This window comes from Heterodontus francisci, chromosome 4, assembly GCF_036365525.1.
Source record: "Heterodontus francisci isolate sHetFra1 chromosome 4, sHetFra1.hap1, whole genome shotgun sequence".
Taxonomy (NCBI): Eukaryota; Metazoa; Chordata; class Chondrichthyes; order Heterodontiformes; family Heterodontidae; genus Heterodontus; species Heterodontus francisci.
In genome coordinates this window covers 108,215,361-108,235,231 of record NC_090374.1, presented here as the reverse complement: position 1 = coordinate 108,235,231, position 19,871 = coordinate 108,215,361, and the positions used below count along the sequence as shown (strand labels likewise).

General features: G+C 43.3%; 1 protein-coding gene across 6 annotated transcripts in view; it reads left to right on the top strand.

Moving 5' to 3' along the window:
- carnmt1 (carnosine N-methyltransferase 1) overlaps positions 1-19,871 on the top strand; it is a 70,458-nt gene that overhangs the window by 32,364 nt on the left and 18,223 nt on the right. For 4 of the 6 annotated variants that reach the window (XR_010974889.1, XR_010974888.1, XM_068029969.1 and 1 more), the window contains exon 6: positions 6,160-6,273. Coding sequence is in view for 4 of the 6 variants with exons in the window: in XM_068029969.1 (XP_067886070.1) it covers positions 6,160-6,273 (114 nt within the window). In the remaining 2 variants the exon portion in view is untranslated. Of the gene's footprint in view, positions 1-6,159; positions 6,274-6,746; positions 6,813-19,871 lie in introns of all 6 variants that reach the window. The other 2 variants (XM_068029971.1, XM_068029972.1) reach the window with 2 other exon arrangements.

Below are 19,871 nucleotides of genomic sequence, written 5' to 3'. Positions count from 1 at the left end.
GACATTTCACATCCTTTCAGTGATATTACTCCTTAAGGCTCTTTTTGATATATATTAATGACATGGACTTGGGCATACATTTTAAAGTTTCTAGACACAAAACTCAGAAATATAGAAGAGGAAGATAGTAATGGACTTCAAAAGGGCAGAACCGTAGCATGTGAAATTACATCTGCTGAGACGTGTGAAGTGCTAGATTTTGCTAGGAAGAGTGAGGAGAGGTAATATAAACCAAATAGTAGAATTTTAAAGTGGGTGCAGGAACCTAGAGACCTAGTGGTATTTGTACAGAAATCTTTGAAGATGGCAGGGAAGGTTTTTTTAAAAAAAGCATATGGAATCTTGGCTTTATTAATAGAGGCATAGAGTAGAAATGTACACAAGTTATGTTGAACCTTTTATAAAACTCTGGTTAGGCCTCAGCTGGCGAATCATGTTCAGCTCCATTCACACCAAACTTAACTAGCTAACTGGGGAGCACTTGCATGTACTTCTGGTAGGTGTGATTACTGCCCACTTTAACTAAGTCACTGTCCAGCTGGCATTTCCACAAATGATCACATAGCTCGATGGGAATGCCTGCTTATGTATCTTATTTGTGCAAGGTGCACCAGCCTCATTCCAGTTGCTGATCATCTGCTATGATTCTATCTTGAAAGCACTGACACTTGGGTTACTGTACTTCAGAAAATATGTTAAGGCCTTGGAGAGGCCACAGAGAAGATTTACTTGAATGGTACCATGGATGAGGGACTTCAGTTAAGTGGAAAACTGGGATTGTTTGCCTTAGAACAGAGAAGGTTAAGAGGAGATTTGATCGAGGTGTTCAAAATCATGAATGGTTTTGAAAGATTAAATAAGGAGAAACCATTTCCAGTGGCAGAAAGGACAGTAACCAGAGGACACTGGTGTAGGGCGATTGTATAAGGAGCCAGATGCAATATGGGTTATAGAGCTATACAGCAGAGAAACTGGCCCTTCGGCCCATCATGTCTGTGCCGGCTATCAAGCACCTAAGTACTCTTAATCCCATTTTCCAGCACTTGGCCTGTAGCCTTGTATGCTGTGGCGTTTCAAGTGCTCATCTAAATACTACTTAAATGTTATGAGGGTTTCTGCCCAATCTGTTCCAGATTCTAACCACCCTCTGAGTGAAATTTTATTTTCCTTAAATCCCCTCTGAACTTCCTGCCCCTTACCTTAACTCTATGCCCCTGGTTATTGACCCCTCCTCTAAGGGAAAAGTTTCTTCCTATCTAACCTATCAATGCCCCTCATAATTTTGTATACCTCAATCATGTCCCCTCTCAGCCTTTTCTGCTCTAAGGAGAAGCAATTTTTTTTTTTCCACAGTTATAATCTAGAATGCACTGCCTTGAAAAGGTGGTGGAAGTAGATTCAATACTAACATTCAAAAGGGAATTGGATAAATACTCAAAGCGGGGATAAAAAAAACAGGATTATGGGGAAAGAACAAGGGAGTGTGACCAACTGGATAGCTCTGCATAAGAGCCAGAACACGTACGATGGGCTAAATAATTTTTTTCTGTGCTGTAGCATTCTGATTCTGTGTCAGAATTATGAGGGGAAAAGTCTGAAAAAGAATTTGTGAAAATTGTTCGAGATGTATACTGGACACTTCTGGAGTAAGTATTAAGGAAATTAATGCAGAAATGATAAACTGAACCATGAAATTACACCACTACAGTAGGGTACTGTAGTTGATAGGAGAGGGATTCAACAAATCTAGAAAATAGACATCAGTTAGCAGAATTTAGTGCGGCTGTTTGGAGCAGGAATGGTGGCGCAGTAGTGGGAGTGGGGCGAGGGGCGCGGATGCTGGAGAATTGCATTGGATGCGTCTCCCAGAATTAGAGATCCAAGGGACTAGGGAGAATGAGGAATTGAAGGAAATTAGTATTAGTAAGAAGGTTGTATTGAAGAAATTAATGGAGCTGAAGGTTGATAAATTCCCAGGACCTGATATTCTACATCCCAGAGTGTTGAAGGAGGTAGCTGTGGAGATAGTGGATGCATTGGTGATCATCTTCCAAAATTCTATAGATTCTTGAACAGTTCCTGTAGATTGGAAGGTAGCAAATGTCACCCCACTATTTAAGAAGGGAGGGAGAGAGAAAACAGGAAACTTTAGACCTGTTAGCCTTGCATCACTAGCAGGGAAAATGTTAGAATCTACTCAAAAGGATCTGATAAATGGACAGTTGGATAATAATGATCTGATTGGGCACAGTCAACATGGATTTATGAATAGGAAATCATGTTTGACGAATATGTTGGAGTTTTTTGAGGATGTTACAAACAGAATTGATAAAGGGGAGTCAGTGGACGTAGTATACTTGGATTTTCAGAGGAGGTTGGTTAGCAAAATTAAAGCACATGGGATAGGAGGTAATATACTGGCATGGAATAAGGATTGGTTAACAGGCAGAAAGCAGTTGGAATAAACTGGTTATTCTTGGGTTGGCAAGCTGTGACTAGTGGGATACTGCAAAGATCAATACTTGGGCCCTAGCTGTTCACAATATATATCAATGATTTGGATGTGGGGACCAAATGTAATATTTCCAAATTTGTGGATGACATAAAACTAGGTGGGAATGTGTGTTGTGAGGAAAATGCAAAGCGGCTTCAAGGGAATTTAGACAGAATTAGCGAATGGGCAAAAACGCGGCAGACTGAATATAATGTGGAAAAATGTGAGGTTATACATTTTTGTAGGAGGAATAGATGTGCACAGTATGTCTTAAATGGTAAGAGATTAGAAAATGTTGATGCACAAAGGGACTCGGGTGTCCTTGTCAATAAGTCACTGAAAGCTAACATGCAGGTGCAGCAAGCAATTAAGGCGAATGGTATGTTAGCCTTTATCGCAAGAGAATTTGAGTACAGGAGTAGTGAAGTCTTGCTTCAATTGTATAGAACCTTGGTTCGACCGCACCTGGAGTACTGTGTGCAGTTTTGGTCCCCTTACCTTAGGAAGGATATTATTGCTATAGAGGGAGTGCAGCGAAAGTTCACCAGACTTGTTCGCGGGATGGCGGGACTGCCCTATGAAGAGAGATTGGGGAAACTGGGCCTGTATTCTCTAGAGTTTCGAAGAATGAGAGGTGATCTCATTGAAACCTACAAAATACTTAAAAGGATAGACAGGGTAGATGCAGCTAAGATGTTTCCCCTGGTTGGGGAGTCTAGAACCAGAGGACACAATTTCAAAATGAGGGGGAAGCCACTTGGGACAGAGATGAGGAGAAATTTCTTTACTCAGAGGGTTGTGAATCTTTGGAATTCTCTACCCCAGAGGACTGTGGAAGCTCAGCCATTGAGTATGTTTAAAGTAGAGATGGACACATTTCTAAATCATCATCATCTTCTTTGGCCTCCTTGTCTCGAGAGACAATGGGTAAGCGCCTGGAGGTGGTCAGTAGTTTGTGAAGCAGCGCCTGGAGTGGCTATAAAGGCCAATTCTAGAGTGGTTGTCGGGGCTGTTACACAGTTGGCTCTCCCCTTGCGCTTCTGTCTTTTTTCCTGCCAACTGCTAAGTCTCTTCAACTCGCCACACTTTAGCCCACCTTTATGGCTGCCGGCCAGCTCTAGCGATCACTTGCAACTGACTCCCACGACTTGTGATCAGTGTCACAGGACTTCATGTCACATTTGCAGACATCTTTAAAGCGGAGACGTGGACGGCTGGTGGGTCTGATACCAGTGACGAGCCCGCTGTACAGTGTGTCCTTGTGGATCCTGCCATCTTCCATGCGGCTCACATGGCCAAGCCATCTCAAGCACCGCTGGCTCAGTAGTATGTATATGCTGGGGATGTTGGCCACCTCAAGGACTTCTATGTGGGAGATACGGTCCTGCCACCTGATGCCAAGGATTCTCCGGAGGCAGCGAAGATGGAATGAATTGAGACGTCGCTCTTGGCTGACATGCGTTGTCCAGGCCGCGCTGCCGTAGAGCAAGGTACTGAGGACACAGGCTTGATGCACTCGGACTTTTGTGTTCCGTGTCAGTGCGCCATTTCAGAGGGCAGTTAAGAGTCAGTCACATTGCTGTGGGTCTGGAGTCACATGTAGGCCAGACCAGGTAAGGATGGCAGATTTCACCCGCTGCCTGGCGTCCCTCTGCTACTTTGCTGCTGACTCCCGCTGCCTGGAGTCCCTCTGCTGACCCCTGCTGCTCGGAGTCCCGCTGCTGCTGCTGTACTGCTGACACCCACTACCCAGATTCCCTATGCTGCTGCATTGCTGATTCCCGTTGGAGTCTCTCTGCTGCTGATCGCCGCTGCCCGAAGTCCCTCTACTGCTGTGCTGCTGACCCCCGCTGCCTGGAGTCCCTCTGCTGCTGTGCTGCCGACCCCCGCTGCCGGGAGTCCCTCTGTCATCCTTACCTGGTCAGGAGCAATGAAGCAGGGGGACTCCAGGCAGTTATGATCAGCAGCAGAGGGACCCCGGGCAGCAGGAGGCAGCAGCAAAGCAGCAGAGGGACTCCAGGCAGTGGGGATCCGCAGCAACAAAGCAGAGGGACTCCAGGCAGTTGGGGTCAGCAGCAGAGGGACTCCAGGCAGTTAGGGTCAGCAGCAGAGGGACTCCAGGCAGCAGGAGTCAGCAGCAAAGGAGCAGAGGGACTTCAGGCAGCGGGGATCATCAGCAAAGCAGCAGAGGCATTCCAGGCAGCGGTGGTCAGCAGTACAGCAGCAGAGGGACTCCAGGCAGCAGGGATCAGCAGCAATGAAGCAGAGGGACTCCAGGCAGCGAGGGTCAGCAGCAATGAATCAGAGGGACTCCAGGCAGCGGGGGTCAGCAGCAAAGGGACTCCAGGCAGCGGGGGTCAACAGCACAGTAACAGAAGGACTTCCAGTCAGCGGGGATCAGCAGCAACGAAGCAGAGGGACTCCAGGCAGTGAGGGTCAGCAGCAACGAAGCAGAGGGACTCCAGGCAGCGAGGGTCAGCAGCAACGAAGCAGAGGGACTCCAGGCAGCGAGGGTCAGCAGCAACGAAGCAGAGGGACTCCACACAGCGAGGGTCAGCAGCAAAGCGGCATCAAAGTCAGTAAGTGAAGCAGCAGTATAAGCAGTGCTGGCAGCACTTTAAAGATGGCGCCAGGACATGCATTGTCTCCGCTGGCGACACCAGCTGATCCTAACAGTCCGCCTTCGTCACGTAATTGGATAGGACCTGTGCCTCCATTATGATTGGCTACGTAATCGAGGTGTGCCGGCCGTACATATGGCGAGCGACGATGGCACCCTCATCCAGTCTGCCGCTGGGACCCGCGACGGCTTAACTAAATTCTGCCCAGGGCAGGATTTTACCACAGGCTTTGGGACCCCGGTATCGGGACAAAATGGGGGTCCAGAACTTGCACTTACTAGCAGCAGGACTGGTGCAGCTATTTTCCCGGATGTTGTCTCTTAATTGGCTGCCTCTGGGCTCACCGTCCAATTAAGGGCGTTGAGTGAGATGTAGCTGCTGTTGACCCAGTCAGAGGGTCAGCAGCTCTAGAGCTTCGGCAGCCCCATCGAGAGAGGTGGGCTCTGCTGAGACAGGTCGGTGATTGAGAAGACACCTCAACATTGAGCCATCATCAGAACAGTAACTTTTAAATTAACTTTCTGAGGGGCCACACAAGCAGGCCCCTCAGGATGGCCCATTGGGGCCATAGGGGTGACCTTCCTGCCCACAATCCCCTCTTTGGACCAAGGAGTCTGCAGCTCCAGTGACCCCTCTAGGATGTTGCAAGGAGACTGCCTCCATGAAGCTGGCGCCCTCCCTATGCAGCGGGGTTAGGTAACCCCACTGGCAGCCCAGGAATATTGCTCTTAATAAGGTCTTTAATTATTTGAATAGGCTGCCCACTTCCGTTTGGCAGGCAGCTCATCCCGCCGCTAGGAGACTTACCCGGCAGCCGGACTGTGTTGGGAAGCCATCCCGACTTGGCTCCCCACTTTTTTTCACCAGCCCCCTGCCTCCCAGCTGGTTTAATGATAGAACTCTGGATCAACTGCCTGGTGCAGGCAGTTTTTTATCCTCCTTATTTTCTTGCAGGGAGTGTTTTCATAAGAGTGGAATAAATATTTTCTTGAGTCTTCATATTATAGAAATGTAAAATAACTTCAGTTTTTTTTGTACCAACAGATGCATGGGATTGTGTAGCAACGTGTTTCTTCATTGACACAGCGCATAATGTTGTTGATTACATTGAAACAATGTGGAAGATTCTGAAACCTGGAGGAATATGGATAAATCTTGGTGAGTCCTCTCTGAATGCCCTCTTTACAGCTAATATTGCTTGCTTTTCTATTAGCTAAAATTATGTCCATCTATGCATTTGAAATTTTAATAAATGGAGTACATACCTCAAGGTTTAAGAATGAAATGTCGCATTTTAATCAGTCTCGGTAATTAATAAAGCCAAATTCGCAACGTCATTAGCTGTAGTAGAATGTTTCCATTTTTAAACCTCAATTGTATAAACTAATGCTGCCAAATCAGTGAATATAGTTATTGAGGAAAACATCTTTTTGTATGTCAGTTCTGTTTTCTCCAGAAATAATGATCACAACGGCCTTGATTCCTTAAGGTATAGCCATAACAAAGTAAAATGTGAACATGATGGTATCTGCTTTTATAAATGTGCTACAACAATATTAAATGTAACAGAAGCACTAGTGGTATTTTAAATTATGTTCCTCTGATGCTTTTCCACCTATTTCCTTATATAGACAACACAAATACTTCGTGCAAAGTGCAAAACCTGATAAAGAAAGCACCTTGAAGACTCTTTGTAGGTGACCATTATTCTGCAGATTGTGTTTTATTTTACCTTTAATTTTATATATAAACTAAGCAGATTAGAGAAGTGACAGAAACCTGACTGTATATGATCAGGGTGAATGCTCATTTATGAAATTATTAATGCTTGAGTGGCAGAATAGCGGGTAGATACTGAATCTTGACCTCCTGAAATGGAATTGGGGGATATGACACAGGAGCAGCTTCTGGCTGTGATGGAGGGTACTGTTCAGATGTTTTAATCAAAGTAATAATGAACCAAATTGAAACAGCGTAGGTTTTTTCTGGAAGTATGTTGAGATTTTTGGAGATCTATAAGGTACATAACCTCATAAAATACGCTACATGGTGTTTAATTGTAGACATCTGGATATATATATATATGTAATATTTGTGTTATATATATAACACAAATATTACATATATATATATAATATACATTTTAATAGAAGTGCTTTTCGTTTCTCCCCAACAGTTTATATTTTGGTTTTAGGTTTGTGTTTAGGGTTAGAACTAAATATTTTCAAACTAACATTTTTGTGCTGTTGGTTGTATTGAGTATGCAAATGTTTCAAGCATAGAAATATCATTTTTAAGTGAATTGTAGATATTTGTCACAAAACATAGGATGAAAATTATCCATGGCCCATCAAGCCTGCTTTTCCATAGACTACGTGCATCATGAAATCTACCACACTTACTAAACTATCTGAGGGAAATGTTTTTCCTTTTACTCTGTCCACTTCAAATATCAATCTAACTCTATCGCCTATACTATTCAATATTGAACAATTGTTTTCCACGAATATTTCCATGGTCACTGTAGCATAGGAACCATTTGTTCCATGGAATATTTGAATGTCTATGCTTATTCTTATCTACCCATTTCTTAACCAGCTATTTGCATATCTTTTTAAGTTATAAATACAACCTTTGCTGCAAGTCTGTTCCACATGCCCTCTGAGGAGGGAGAAATTTCCTTCCTGTTCTAGTCCTGTTAATTTTGCTATTGAATTCTGTATTCTTATAGGGGAGATGGTGATGTAGTGGTAATGTCACTGAACAAGTAATCTAGAGGCCCACGCTAATGCCCTGGGGACAGAGGTTCAGTTCCCACCATGGCAGCTGGTGGCATTTAAATTCAATTAATTAAAAAAAAATTCTGGAGTTGAAAGCTAGTCTCAGCGGTGCCATGAAAGCAATCATCAATTGTCATAAAAACCCATCTGGTTCACTAATGGTCTTTAGGGAAGGAAATCTGCCATCCTTACCTACATGTGATTCCAGACCCACAGCAATGGTTCTTAACGGCTCTTACCTGCCCTCTGAAATGGCCAAGCAAATAGCTAACCACAACCTTCTCAAGGGCAATTAGGGATGCTCAGCAAATGCTGGCCTTGCTAGTGATTCTCACATTCCGTAGGACTTAGGAGCAGGAATAGGTGATTTCGCCTTTCGAGCCTGCCCCACCATTTGATAAGATCATGGCTGATCTGGTTATGTTCTTAATTCCGCTTTCCTGTGTGCCCCCATAACCCTTGACTCCTTTATCAAAAGTCGATCTGACATGTAATCTATTAAGTGAAAGAATTAAAAAAGACTCCCAAGGTAAATGACCTGCTTACATCTATGTTATCCTCATCTTTGAGCTTTTAAAATCCCAGATCATGTCTCCTTTCCATCTTATTTTCTCCAATGAATACAAATGCATTCTATGACTCTGTTCATAACTTGGAGCCCTGAGTACCTCTGTCTTTCCTCTCTGAATCCTCTTCATGGCATCAGTCTTTTTGGAGGTAGGACTTACAGGATTTTAAATGTCATCTAAACAATGGGTTTTCAGATGAGATTAAAATAGATAATTTTGACTTGTATTCAAATATTTTCAGATATTTTCCTGCACTTGCTTAGCTTTGTTACAGAAGTAGGTTTGCCTAATTGTATACTTGTGATATGTAGTCAGTTATCATGCTCTTTACAAATGGACAGCTACATGTTGTTCAAGCTTCATGTTTCCTTCGGTAAGAAAAGGGTTAATCAGACTGTCTTGAAGAGTACTAATGTAATGCTGCTAATAATTTCTCTTTATATTGTAGTAATGTTAGCTTTTGTAGTTAAAGATTGAATTCTATATCATTCAGCTAAACTAAGGATTACACAAAAGGGTTAACACTGCAGGATGGAAGGAGACAGAATCATTGCAGCCTGCAGCTCCAAAAAGTGAACAATTTTGAACTATACAGAAAACAAAAATCCTGTAGCTTTCTACTTTTATTGTGTATTTTATGAAAACAAATTTAATTTCTGATGTTTGCTGTGGACTTTTAACTTAAGTTTTGGCAAAAGGCAGAATTTAATGACACCAAAAATGTAGGGGGATGTAGGTGTTGAGGAACCAGTTGAGAGTCCCAGTCACGTTCTCGGTTAACGCCCATCGTTCCCACAGCTGGTCTCAACCCTACAACCACCATTCCACATTCTTTTAGACTATACCAACACTCCATACGTAGCTTCTCTTGCTATTCACAGGACTTATTGCACAGTGGTGAGCACTGTTCTAAGTGCTTGATCAAGAAGTGACAGATTAATAACCCATGGACCTTCAGCCCTTTTTTGGTGTTAGACTGCTCTTCAAAGGGGGTTCTAACTCATTTAAATGCATCTTTGTTTCAGACTGTGTGCTACACAAAACTTGATCCTTGAATTTCAGGGATACATTTCTCTAAATTCTCATCTAGTTTAGCAATTGATTCTGCCATGCCTCTATAATAATTTACTGTAACTTGCCAGTATTGAAAGTTGACAAGGCTTGAAGCAATAACCCTACTTATTGAAGAAATCAGGTAGCGGACCTTAATTTTACATTCTATGATACATCAAGACAATGCACACTTCAAGTTACCAACTTTAAAAGGAAGGATAAATGTATGCACTCTTAACTGATGATTTACTCCTCAAATCAGTAGTGTTCACACTGTTGAATGTCATACATCTCAGATATATTAAAAATGCACTTTATGCCAGTATTACAGGCAATATCTTAGGTTTAGCCAGATAATTCAATCACATTATTGTTCTGAGCTCAGTATACAGGTTGATCAGATCGTAATCAAATTCTAAAGTATTTGTTCCTACACCTACATTTATACCTTTTTCTCACCCATTCACAATTCATAAATTTCATTTATTACATAGTTTTCATTCAGCACTAAATTGAATATGTTGGATCTGTCTCACAGTGAGAAACCTGGGGGCAAAAATATCTGTTTCTAACTCTCTTTACTTGATTCACACTCCCTAACTTTCCAGTCTAGAGGCTGTAGTCTTTCTCAGGTAGTTGTTTATCTTAAGTAAGACTTCAGAGCCTCCCTTCTAATGAATGAGCAAAGGGAGCTTTTCTGCCTGACCTGTGTCTGTGAACCCTTTCTTACCCTTGCTGTAAACTCTATCTTAAGGTATTACAATATGAAAAGGGTAAAAACTAAATTATACACTATAAAGAAAAATCAGTAGCAGTATTACATTAGCACACTTTGCCAATCTGATTAACTCTTTCCTATACTACACCAATGTGCTTTACTTTGCATATTTTCCACTAAACCCATTTGCCATTTCCTAACTCGTATACTTAATTGGTTCAGCTTCTTTAGAATTATATGAATTTACCTTAAACTGGTTATCTGGTCATAGGTAATTAACCATAATCTCTCATCAAATTTATACTGTGCAGCTCCAGATAAAACTATTTAAAGTTTATATGTTTTCTTTGTTCGCCCTTAGAAATATCATTTGGCAGCAATGTTTATTCTTCACACATTTGACTAGATTATTGAAATATTGAATTAACCATTCGCCTGTTTCATTTGTTAGTCACTGGTTGAAAAACGATACTTCAGAGCCCCAATGGTCATACATCGTGTGCTTCAATGTTATATAGTTTCAAATATCAGTTGCGAATTTGTGATCGGTTTTGTTTTCCTCAATGAAATGATGATGAAATAATTCTTGATGAAAACTATTTTTGTTAACATAGACAAAATTTGGAACTATGTTTCTTATGAAGACTATAGTTATAACAAAAATAAAAATTTAAAATAAAGAGGCAAGACTAAATTTATTTCTAGGACTGAAATAGCACAAGCCAAAGGTTTGCAACCTTTGAAGCAGATATGGAAACGGACTAATAAAATCATAGTTTCCATTTAAGCACCATTTCACTACTTCTCAACATTTGTTGTAACCTGGTGAGTATGAGAAGGAAAAGTAAAGTTAAAAATGCTAAATTTCTTCAAAAAAAACTAGAAAATATGGGCAGTAATTTTTTATCCCTGACTAAAGCTAAAGTATGACATGAGAGAAGAGAAAACTGTACTAAAATTAGGCACTACATTTTTATCTTCACTCCTGGTGCTGTACTTTTCACATGAAAAAAGTGCATTTTAGAATTCATGGAGGCATCATTTTGCAGCTATCAAAATCAGTTGACAGAAAGTCATAGGAGGTTATGAACCTGAATTCTCAATGCACTCGTGGCTCATGAAGTTTTGTACCAGATGCTAAAGATTGCTGAGGAGAACTTTCTTAAGGCCATATTTATACTAAGACTAAAATTTCAAATAAAGTGCCAAAAGTAAAACTCAGATTTCTAGGGCTAAAACAACATTTGTTGTGGTATCATTAGTATAGGTTTGCTAAATTTTCTCCTGAGAAAAATAAAAGTCTCTCCCTCTTGTTTATTTACTTTCTTTGTTTTCCTCTGCTCTTGACTCTCTTCCCTTGCAAATTTGAAAGTCAGGGATCCTTTATATTAGTGTGAGTAATGCTGTGAATATTCAAGTATCCTAATATATACCATTTTATATATGTACGAAAATGGTGGACAGGAAAACACTAGTTGGTCCATTGAACCTGCCCCACATAGTTGTGATTCCTTCAACATCATGATTCAAAATAGCCCCCACCCACCAGCAGCCATGTAATCACCTGGGAAAGGCAACAAAAATAAAACCCAAGGCCAATTCTGATAGGAAAGTTTCCCTCCAACCCCCTTAGGCAATCAAAACTAGTTCTGAAGACCACGTTGATCTTGATTTATATTGCTTACTGTCTCACCTTTTACACACCATGATCTCCACCCCAGCCATGAAATGGTCCAGCTCTCTCTTGAAGATATGCAACAAATCCACACTCAGCACAAGGTAGTAACTTGCTAAATAGATCTACAGTCCTCCGGGAAAAGAACAACCTCCTGACTTCTAACCTTGTGTAACTTTATATTTATGATTCCTAGTTTTACTAAACCCATCTAATTAAAATAATTTGTCTTTATGAATACAGTCCAATCCTTTAATTATTTTAAACACCCCTCAGAGTCTGTGCTTCTCTAAAGTAAATAGACACAGCTTTTAAAGCCTATCTGGATAATTAAGGTAAACAGAAAGTGCTGGAAATAGGCAGCATCTATGGAGAGAGAAACAGTTGTCCTTTCAGATCTGTGACCTTTGATCAGAACTGGAAAAAGTTAGAGATGTAACAGGTTTTAAGCAAGTACAGAGACAAGGAAAGTAGGGAGTGTTGGAAAGAATAAAAGGAAAGCTCTGTGATAGAGTGGCAGGCAGGAGTGATTTAAATGACAAAATGGATGCTAGAGCAAGGCAAACATGAGTGGTAAAGGAACAAGTAAAGAAATAAAAGATGGGTCTAGTGGAGCTGTAAATGGCAGAGCAGAATCATTACCAACACCTGCTGTCCAAAAAAATGGCAGAGTGCTAATGATGTGAAATTGTTGAACTCTATTTTGAGTCCGCAAAATGTTTAATCGAAAGAGGAGGCACTGTTCTTCACGTTTGCGTTGAGCTACATTAGAACAGTGTAGGAGGCCAAGATCAGAGTGGGAGTGGGGTGGAGAGTTAAAAAAGCAAGCAACAGGGAGCTTGGGGTCACGCTTGCAGACAGAATGGAGGTGTTCAGCAAAGCAAAAAAAAAAGCAATCTCCCAATCTGTGTTTGGTCGCCCCCCCCCCCCCCCCCCCCCCTCCACCCCAGTGTAGAGGAGACCACATTGTGAGCAATGAATACAGTATACTAACTTGAAAAAAATACAAGTAAATAGCTGTTTCACTTTGAAGGAGTGTTTAGGGCCCTGGATGCTGGAAAGGGAGGAGGTGAAGGGGCAGGTGTGGTATCTTCTGCACTTGCATGGAAAGGTGCTGAGAGAAGTGGAGCAGGTGTTGAGGGTGTTAGAAGAGTGAATCAGGATGTCGCAGAGAGAACAGTCCCTTTGGAGTGCTGAAAGGGGAAGAGTGAATGTGTTTGGTGATGGCGTCATGCAGCAGGTAGAGGAAATGGTGAAGAATGATTTGTTGAATGTGAAGGCTGGTAGGCAAGGTGAGGACAAGGGGAACCCTATATGCTTTTGAGAAGGAGGGGAAGGGGTAGAGCAAAAGTGTGGGAATTGGGACAGACCAAATCAAGGGCCCTGACAACCAGAGTAGAGGGGAATCCTCAGTTGAGTGAAAAGGAAGACATATCTGAAGCATTGGACTGGAAGTTAGCATCGTCAGAACAGCTGAGACAGAGACAGAATAACTGAGAGGGTGGGATAGAGTTGTTACAGGAAGCAGGGTGGGAGGAAATGTAATCAAGGTATCTATGGAAGTCAGTGGGCTGGTAGTCAATATTGGTTAATAACCTTTTGCCAGAAATCGAGATAGAAAGGTTAAAGAAGGGAAAGGAAGAGTCAGAGTTGAACTATGTGAAGATGAGAGATCAGTGAAAATTAGAAGCAAAGTTAATGCAATTTTTCAGTCTTGGAGGTGGGGTGGGGTGCAGGAAGTGACACCAGTACATTCATCAATGTACTGGGAAAAAAAGAGGTGAGGAAGGGGACCTGAGTAGAACTGAAACAAAGAATGTTCCACATCGCACCAAAAGCACAGCTAGGATCCATATAGGTTCCCATAATGACACCTTTAATTTGGAGGAAGTGAGAGAAGTCAAAAGAGAATTGTTCAGTGTGAGAACAAGTTCGGCTATACAGAGGAGAACGTAAGAAATAGGGACAGGAGTAGGCCATATGGCCTCTTGAGCCTGCTCCGCCATTCAATAAGATTATAGCTGACCTGATTGTGGCCTTGACTCCACTTTCCTGCCTGCCCCCAATACTCTTGACTCCCTTATAGATCAAAAATCTGTTTAACTCAGCCTTGAATATATTCAATGAAAGGTTTGTAAAGGATGGGGACTGGTTGGGCCTCCATTCAATGAAGGAGGTTTTCCAGGTGGAGGGCTAGGAAACTGGAAACTTTTGAAGCACTGTAAGGCATCAGAAGATGTAGGAAGAGATTAGACAAGGGGAGAAAAAGTAGAGTTGAGATAGGAAGACATAAGTTCCATGGAGTAAGAACAGGCTGAAATAATGTATCTATTCAGGCAGTCCAGTTTGTGGATCTTGGGAACAGGAATAGAAGAGGGCTGTGTGGGTTTGGGCAACTATGAGATTGGAAACCATGGTGGTAAGATCTGCAGAGGAGTTGAGGTCAGTAACAGTCTTGGAAACAATGGCTTGATGTTGGCTTGCTGGACTAATGGTCCGGGGGTCCAGGGAGTGTTGGAGAGTTGGCGGTTCAGCCTCTGCAGCAACAGTGCTGCCCTTGTCAGTAGGTTTAATGACAATGTCAGGGTTGGATTTGAGAGAACAGAGTGCTGCTAGTTCAGAGGGAGATCAGTTAAAGTGGGTGAGGAGAGCAGAGAAATTGAGACAGCCAATGTCATGCTGCCGCTTTCAATGAAAGGACCTCGAGAGGGTAAGAGGCGATAGGGAGATGTCCAGGTGGAGTAAGAATTCTGACGATGGGAGAAAGGGTTCTGCTGTGCGAGAAGACTCCTGGCCAAAGAAGTGGGCATGAGGTGAAGGTGATAGAAGAAGCGCTCAGCATCGTGCCGAGTTTGAGAATTGGGTAATTAAGGTGGTTTAAGTTGGGTATCATTCTGTTAAGCCCTCTTCTGAGCCATTTCCAAAGCCTCTATATCCCACCATGCAAGAGGATGCAGTATTCTAAGTGAAGCCTAACCAAAGTAATACAATGGCAAAATTGTATTTTGATTTATATTGAATTTTCCTGGCAATGCAGCCTAATCCCTTAATAAAATAAAAGCAATATAATGTGGATGCTGGAAATCTGAAATAAAAACAAAGTATTGGAAATACTCAGCAGGTCTGGCAACATCTGTGGAGAGAGAAACTGAGTTAACGTTTCAAGTTTGTGACCTTTCATCAGAACGATTCTAGCACCACTACTAACCGAGCTGGCCGAGTCCTAAAGGACATAGCTGCTAGACTGGGTCTGTGGCAGGTGGTGAGGGAACCAACAAGAGGGAAAAACTTACTTGACCTCATCCTCACCAGTCTGTCGGAAATGCATCTGCACATGACAATATTGGCAGGAGTGACCACCGCACAGTCCTTGGAGATGAAGTCCTGTCTTCACACTGAGGTACTACCACCGTGCTAAATGGGATAGATTTCGAACAGAAACTGGGCATCCATGAGACGCTGTGGGCTATCAGCAGCAGCAGAATTGTATTCAACCACAATCTGTAACCTCATGGCCCGGCATATCCCCGACTCGACCATTACATTAAGCGGGGGGACCAACCCTAGTTCAATGAAGAGTGCAGGAGGGCATATCGGGAGCATCACCAGGCATTCTGAGAAATGAGGTGTCAGCCTGGTGAAGCACAACACAGGACTACTTGCATACCAAACAACGGAAGCAGCTGCAATAGACGGGGCTAATCGATTCCGCAAACAACGAATTAGATCTAAGCTGTGCAGGTTGCCACATCCAGTTGTGGTGGACAGTTAAACATCTGACAGGAGGAGAAGGCTCCACAAACATCTCCATCCTCAACGATGGAGGAGCCCAGCACATCAGTGCAAAAGACAAAACTGAAGCATTTGCAACAATCTTCAGCCAGAAGTGCAGAGTCGAGGATCCATCTCAGCCTTCTCCTGAGGTCCCCAGCATCACAGATGCCAGTCTTCAGCCAATCCGATTCACTCCACGTGATATTAAGAAACGACTGAAGGCACTGGATACTGCAAAGGCTATGGGTCCTGACAACATTCCGGCATTAGTACTGAAGACCTGTGCTCCAGAACTTGCAGCACCCCTAGCCAAGCTGTTCCAGTACAGCTGCAACACTGGCATCTACCCGGCAATGTGGAAAATTGCCCAGATATGTCATGTGCATAAAAAGCAGGACAAAACCGACCCGACCAATTACAGCCCCATCAATCTACTGCTGATCAGCAGCAAAGTGATGGAAGGGGTCAAGGACAGTGCTATCAAGCGGCACTTACGCGGCAATAACCTGTTCGGTGATGCTCAATTTGGGTTCTGCCAGGGCCACTTAGCTCCTGACCTCATTACAGTTTCGGTCCAAACATGGACAAAAGAGTTGAACTCTAGAGGTGAGGTGAGAGTGGCTGCCCTTGACATCGAGGCAGCATTTGACCAAGTATGGCATCAAGGAGCCCAAGCAAAACTGGAGTCAATGAGAATCAGGGGAAAACTCTCCGCTGGTTAGAATCATACCTAGCACAAAGGAAGGTGGTTGTGGTTGTTGGAGGTCAATCATCTCAGTCCTAGGATATTACAGCAGCAGTTCCTCGGGGTAGTGGACTAGGCCCAACCATCTTCAGCTGCTTCATCAATGACGTTCCTTCCATCATAAGGTCCGAAGTGGGGATGTTCGCTGATGATTGCACAAGTTACAGCACCATTTGCAACTCCTCCGAAACTGAAGCAGCCCATGTCCAGATGCAGCAAGACCTAGACAACATCCAGGCTTGGGCTGATCAGTGGCAAGTAACATTCGCTCCACACAAGTCCCAGGCAATGACCATCTCAAACAAGAGAGAATCTAACCATCTTTTTTATATTCAATGGCATTCCCCCACTATCAACATCCTGGGGTCACCATTGATCCGAAACTGAACTGGACCAGCCACATAAATGCTATGGTTACAAGAGCAGGTCAGAGGCTGGTAATTCTGCGACGAGTAACTCATCTTCAGACTCCCCAATGCCTGTCCACCATCTACAAGGCACAAGGCAGGAGTGTGATGGAAAGCTCTTCAGTACTCTGAATGGCTGCAGCTCCAACAATACTTGAAGCTCGACAGCATCCAGGACAAAGCAGCCCGTTTGATTGGCACCCCATCCACCACTGGTGCTGCTACTGCGCAGTGTGTGCTATCCACAAGATACACTGCAGCAACTCACCATGGCTGCTTCAACAGCACCTTCCAAACCCGCGACCTGTACCACCTAGAGGGACAAAGGCAGCAGACACATGGGAACACGACCACGTGCAAGTTCCCTTCCAGGCTACACACCATCCCGACTTGGAGCTATATCGTTGTTCCTTCACTGTCGCTGGGTCAAAATCCTGGAACTCCCTTCCCAACAGCACTGTTGGTGTACCAACACCCCAGGGACTGCAGCGGTTCAAGAAGGCAGCACACTACCACCTTCACGAGGGTAATTAGGGATGGTCAATAAATGCTGGCATAGCCCGTGACACCCACATCCCCCGCATGAATAAAAAATGTGCATCTTTTTCTCTTTTGACAGACTTCAGTTCTGTACCCTGTAAAGTGTAAGTATATTTGGCATTGGATCTACCCACGTGCACAGTGCTACATTTAACAAAGTTAGATGCCATTTGCCAAATGTGCACCGTTCCCTATTGTATCATGATCCACTTGAAGGAGTTTTTTCTCATCCTCACTCGCACAAATGCATGTCTCCGTTATAAAGACGTCTGCAAACGCGACATGAAATCGTGTGACATTGATCACAAGTCGTGGGAGTCAGTTGCCAGCATTCGCCAGAGCTGGCGGGCAGCCATAAAGACAGGGCTAAATTGTGGCGAGTCGAAGAGACTTAGTAGTTGGCAGGAAAAAAGACAGAGGCGCAAGGGGAGAGCCAACTGTGCAACAGCCCCAACAAACAAATTTCTCTGCAGCACCTGTGGAAGAGCCTGTCACTCCAGAATTGGCCTTTATAGCCACTCCAGGCGCTGCTTCACAAACCACTGACCACCTCCAGGCGCGTATCCATTGTCTCTCGAGATAAGGAGGCCCAAAAGAAAGAAAGACTCGCACAAATCTTTGTGTCATCCAAAAATTTGTAGACTATTCCCCCAACACCTACATTCAGGTCATTAATGAGGATAGTAAACAGCAACAGCCCGAATACTGATCTCTGCAGGGAACCTTTTATTGGATTTTAATAGTGCACAGTTTAGAGTTTAAAGTGTGTTCCATCAAAATACACAGATGTTGCACAATTTAGATGTCACATCAGGGTTACCCAAGCTTTTATGAACATGGGGCAAGGAGCCATAGGAGGTCATATAAAAAGTTAAAATCTATGTTCCAATATGCAGTTGACAATATAAAGGGTTATTTTGGAATAAACATACCAAACACTCAAGACTTGCATTGTCCCTCAGCTCCTGTAGTATTAAAAATAAATCTCGGCAAGTTTTAGGCCTGGAGGGCACTTTAAAATTCAGGACTGTATTGAAGTTCATTCAGAAAATTCTTGGCTTGAATAGATCAGAATCTTTGAAAGGCTTGCCTCCCATTTCCAATCCTAAACTTTGGGAGGCTGACTTGAATTTGCAAGCTACATAGTTGAAGAAGCCAAATGCAGACTTAAATCTAGGGCTACCAGCAATCTCTACTTGAACAAATTAGCATTGAAAGGGTGGAGGTATTAGTGGTTTTAGCAGGCTTAAAAGTGGATAAATCCTCAGGCCCAGGCTGTTATGAGAGGCAAGGGAGGAGATAACGGGCTCTGACACAAATTTTCAAATCCTCTCTGGCTACAGAAGAGGTGCCAGAGGACTGGAGGACAGCAAAGTGGTACCATTATTCAAGAAGGGATAAACCAGGTAATTACAGGCCAGTGAGTCTAACATCAGTGGTAGGGAAACTATTGGAAAAAATTCTGACGGACAGGATTAATCTCCACTTGGAGAGGCAGGGATTAATCAGGGATAGTTAGCATGGCTTTCTCGAGGTGACTAGATGTGTAGATGAGGGTAAAGCAGTTGATGTAGTCGACATGGACTTCAGTAAGGCTTTTGATAAGGTTCCACATGGGAGATTGGTTAAGGAGGTGAGAGCCCATGGGATCCAGGGCAAATTGGATCCAAAGTTGGCTTAGTGGCAGGAGACAGAGGGTGATGTTCGAGGGTTGGTGATTGGAAGCCTGTGACCAGTGGTGTACCGCAGGGATCGGTGCTGGGACCCTTACTGTTTGTAGTGTACATTATCATTAATGTACACTACAAACAGTAAGGGTCCCAGCACCGATCACTGCGGTACATGAATATATAGGAGGTATGATCAGTAAGTTTGCAGATGACACAAAAATTGGTGTCGCAAATAGTGAGGAGGAAAGCCTTAGATTACAGGACGATATAGATAGGCTCGTAAGATGGGCAGAGCGGTGGCAAATAGAATTTAATCCTCAGAAGTGTGAGGTGATGCATTTTGGGAGGACTAATAAGGCAAGGGAATATATAATGGATGGTAGGACCCTAGGAAGTACTTGTCCATAGATCACTGAAGGCAGCAGCACAGGTAGATAAGGTGGTTAGGAAGGCATATGGGATACTTGCCTTTTATTAGCTGAGGCATAGAATATAAGAGCAGGGAGATTATGATGGAGCTGTATAAAATGCTAGTTAGGCCACAGCTGGAGTACTGTGTACAGTTTTGGTCGCCACACTTTAGGAAGGATGTGATTGCACTGGAGAGGGTGCAAAGGAGATTCACCAGGATGTTGCCTGGGCTGGAGCATTTCAGCTATGAAGGGAGACTGGATAGGCTAGGGTTGTTTTCCTTAGAGCAGAGAAGGCTGAGGGGGGACCTGATTGAGGTATACAAAATTATGAGAGTCATAGATAGGCTAGATAGGAAGAAACTTTTTCCCTTAGCAGAGGTGTCAATAAACAGGGGGCATAGATTTAAGGTAA